Source organism: Propithecus coquereli, unplaced genomic scaffold, assembly GCF_000956105.1.
Source record: "Propithecus coquereli isolate 6110/MARCELLA unplaced genomic scaffold, Pcoq_1.0 Scaffold29, whole genome shotgun sequence".
NCBI classification, from domain to species: Eukaryota; Metazoa; Chordata; class Mammalia; order Primates; family Indriidae; genus Propithecus; species Propithecus coquereli.
In genome coordinates, this window is record NW_012148507.1 from 379,899 (window position 1) to 384,361 (window position 4,463).

The window sequence follows — 4,463 nt, forward strand, 5'->3', positions numbered from 1 at the left end:
ACTCTTTTATGCTTACTTTCATTTATTCAACAAGGTCTTATGAAATGCCAACTAAATTCTAGATGCTATTCCAGAAGTTGGTGCTATAACAGTGAACAAAAATCCCTATTCTGATGAACTTTACATTCTAGGGGAGGGAGGCAGACAGTAAATAAATAAGTATGCAAAACATACAGTACCGTCTCCATAAGTGCTGTGAAGACTTGCTATAAGGCTATTGAAATAATTCACGGTGGAGAAAATGGTAGGTTGAACTTGGGTTACTTCAGTGACATTGGAAAGAAGTGTTAAGATTATGGCTATATTTTAAAAGAAAAACTTATAATTTGCTGACAAATTGGAGGTGAAGCCTGAGAGATAGATAGAGTCAAGATGAATACAAAATTTTGACTTGATTAACTATATGAAGTGAGAAATTACTCACTGAAATGGGGAAGACTACAGTTGAACAGTTGAGCTGGTTTGAGGATAAAAATCCAATTTGATATGCTTAATATATATCCATGTGGAAATGTGGGTATGTAAGTCAAATTTAGAGGAAAGTCTGTGCTGGAGATAAAATTGTTAACCTGTATATGGTATCTAAAACCAGGAGATTATATGAGATCACTAAGGGAGTAAACACAAATAGAAAAAGAAGAGGTCCAAGGATGAACCCTACAGATTCTTAACACTGAGTGATGTAGCTGCTGAGGAAAACTCTAGTGGCCTGGAAGTTTGAAGGAAGATAAAAAAAAAAAGCCTGGAACATCACAGACAGAATGGGAAAGAGGCCTAACCAGAAACAAAAGTATTGCCAGGCTATACTGAAGACCCAACCCAAATGCAAGTCCATGAATTTGTAGTAAGGTGATTTGCTTGGCTATTTGATCGTCTCTCAAGGGATGCTGACCTGCCTATTCCAGGAACATAGAAAGTCAACTATAACATTTATACTTAATGTTTGGAGGTGGTTTTGGCAGAAGGATATTGTGAGTATAAGAAAATTGAGGGTACTGGTGAAAGTAAAGCAAATGATCAACCATGGAATTCAGTTTGAATAGGTAAGAAGGAAGGGCCCTCAAGTTCAAGGAACTAGATAGAGGTCTCTGTGGTACAGAAAACAGATTGGATACAATGGAGAGTGGGAAAATGGCTTGGAGTCATCATATGGTATGAGAGTTTAATGATCAGAAATATGGTAATTCTAGATGATTATTAAGTCTAAGCTTTGGCCTTGAGACATTGAATATCTTAGAGAAAGCTCGCTGATCTTGTAAGTCAAGGAACTGTAAAAAAAGAATGTGGACAGGGCCATTCCTATGAAATGGAGAGCCATTCTGAGTGGTGGCAAGATTGGGTTGGAGAAAGAGACTGATAACATGGTGGCACAATCTTAAATGAATGTGAAGCTAGGGTTAGGAGGGTTTCTGGAAGAGGCTATGTGGAACACTAGGTTGTTAATTAGAGATTTTCTTTGTAAGCATGAAACCAAACAAAGTTAGCTGGATATCCTTGTAGGATTTCACCCCCAAGTTCTTAAAGGGCCTAATGAACTAACTCCAAGCAACTTACTACAGGGTTTAACATTCTGGTAACTTAAACACCTACGCCTTGTACAAACAATGCATATCCCTTCAGGAGATAAAATATACAGACAAACCCTTCTGAGCCAACTTTTATTTTTCAATGTTCTTTTTTGTCTTTAAAGGTATTTGTCATTATTTCCTCATTATAGTCATGTCACATTCCTAGGTGGCAGCTTATCATCAGAAAATAACACATCACTGCTTTCCTTTATAGGAAGGAACATTAGATCCCTTGTGAGATTTGGGGCACCCACTTGTCTGGTTAGCAATACATAATACAACAGACTTTCTAGATGTATTATTTTCTAGGACAGTTTCCTTACATGGCTAATCTCACCAATATCATGATAGAATGGAGAGCGGTTGTGGCAAAGGGTATTGCTACTGAGGGTATTTCAAATAATCCATCTTAGAATGTAATTTGGGTAAGAAATAAAGACAGTCCTTTAGGAGTCAAGGAAGAAGAGCTGCAATGTGACCTTGACCCCAGGTTCTGTAGGTAGGCCTTCCTTTATCTTCCCACAGGATGACTATAGATCTATCTTCAGTTCTATCCAAATGAAATTTAAATACTGTTGCATGAAAGTCTTTAGTACAAGCACCTCATGGTTACAAAATACATACTACCATTATAAACAGTAAGTAATTTTACATTCTAAAGCATGTATGATAATGAAAATTTACTTCTCCAAATACCTCGCACAATTTATATAATTCAATGCTACTTCAGTGTCTAAAATACAAATAGAGTTCCACAATTGATGCATCACAAACAACAGATTTTTTAAAGGTTAATACCTAAAATTTTTATTGAATAAAGTGGAAACAAAGTATGAATGAAAACTGATGCTTTCATCAATAGGTGTGCTTTTATAACAACACTCTTAAAGAAATTTCTAAACGTAATCATATGCTGACAATAAAGACAACTGAAAAGAAGTAAAATTATTTCCTTCTAATTTATTGTTATATTGTCCTCCAGAAACATCATATCCTATATAAAATTTTTTCGCCAGTGTAGGAAAACAAATTTTTGTTTTAGTTGAACCCATACATGATGTCATTCCAGAAAACATAAAAACAGGAAATCTAATAGCACTAAGGATTTATTCATCTTCCTGGATTACTGGTGGAGAATAACAAGATCAGGGATGAATTCCTGCCCAAACACCTATCTTCCGAAGAACAATCAAAAAAAGGGCGATTGTTTGGTATTCGCTTTTAAGCTAGCAGTACAATGTTAGCATGGGGCTCTTTTCACTGCCTCTCCCTAGCATCCTCTCGTCTTACCAAGGATCTAATATTCATTTGCAAAGAATTTCAGTTGGAAAAGAATTTGAAATTACATTGACCATGCTATGCAACATTCAGATGAAGAGCCATGTTAGCCAGTAGACTATTAAATCCCTTGTTTAGGGAAAGAAAAATATATATTTGCTATTTACTGCATACTGTGGCCAAGGTCCAATGGAGCCCCAAAATGAATTGCTATGGTGATGAAAAATCATTTTCCACACAAAGCAGCAACAGATGCATGTTAATAGCATTGCACTTGTTAATTGCCAATTAACAGTTTCAGTTGTCAATGCCATTTAAACATCTTAGTTCACATCCTTGGGAAATTATTTTAATAACAGAAATACGAGCTAAAAAAAATCAAAACCTTTTTCTAAATATACTTTGAAAAGCTCAAAATCTCTAAGACTGTCACCTTCTCACCGGACAGCCTAATAATTTGAGAGATTGTTTTCCCCCACGCTATGCAGGCTAATTGTTTCTTTGCTTAGTTTCGGGCTGTAATGCCTTCCTTTTTTACATTTCCCTAAAAGTTCTCTTCCTTCAGATGTTGACACCCACACACACAGATGGCCACTAGCCTCCTCTTAAGGCATTACAGGGCATATTAGCATTAACACTATGCCAAGGGCAATCCTAAGCATTTTCTTTGCCCAGTGAGCAGTTTTGTCTTTATCAGCTCACCCTTTCCTCTAACCGTAGATAACATTTCACTTCCGTATACAGAAAAATGTATATGCACCCGGGTAGCTCTCCCTCACACCCTTGCAGCAAACACCACCAGCACAGTGCACTGCTTTTAAAAGTTACTGAAAGCATTAAGCAAAGACTTTCTTTTACCTGGGGTGTGGTCTGAATGCTCCCTGCTAAGATGCACGAGTTCATTTGGAAGTAATTGTTCCCGCAGTCACTCAGAAGCCCCTGTTCTGAAAGCATTGATTCATCACATAAGGGAGTGAGCAAACCAATGACTGAGGTGGGAAGGGAGCCTCTTACTAAAACAACACACACACACACATTCACACAGGAAAAAAAAAATGAATTCTAAAAAGAGGTAAAGCAGAATCTTTCCTGAATTGAAGAATTTTGTCAGCTCCAAAGAAAAGATTTATGTTTCAACAATTTTTAGATCTGGAACTTCATGAGAGGTCACAGTGACTGCTGAAATGTAATCAGTAAAAGTAAAAAATTACCACCTATGTGTGTTTGCCCTCTTTTCTTTTCATACATGCATTCCAATTATATATTCTGTGAAAGGAAGAGAGAAGCCAGATTGTGCAGCAAGGGAAGCTGATTGAAGGGCCCAAGCATCTGCCAATCTCAATAATCAGCTGGTCACACTCACAGAGAACATTTTGAAGGATAAATACACACAAACATTGTGTCTAAATAAAAAACTAGAAAACACACAGTGATCATTTCAGAAAATCAATAATTTTATCGGTTCTTGGTGTATAAATTGCAAGCAATGATACAGGAGCATCTGTAGTGACTGAAATTTTGCTATTAACTAAATTAGCGCTAAAATAAAGCTTGGAATCAAATAGCTGTCAAAACAAAATCCCATTCCAAGATTCCTGGAAGACAGTGAGTATTCTG

The 4,463-nt window shown here is 36.7% G+C and overlaps 1 protein-coding gene across 1 annotated transcript in view; it reads right to left on the reverse strand.

The window, feature by feature from the left end:
- The window catches only part of MLIP (muscular LMNA-interacting protein), a 200,359-nt gene extending 196,532 nt beyond the window's left edge, over positions 1 to 3,827 (reverse strand). The window contains exon 1 of the mRNA XM_012648543.1: positions 3,705 to 3,827. Coding sequence (XP_012503997.1) covers positions 3,705 to 3,800 — 96 coding nt within the window. The 5' untranslated portion in view covers positions 3,801 to 3,827. The remainder of the gene's footprint in view (positions 1 to 3,704) is intronic.
- Positions 3,828 to 4,463: the final 636 nt, after the last annotated feature.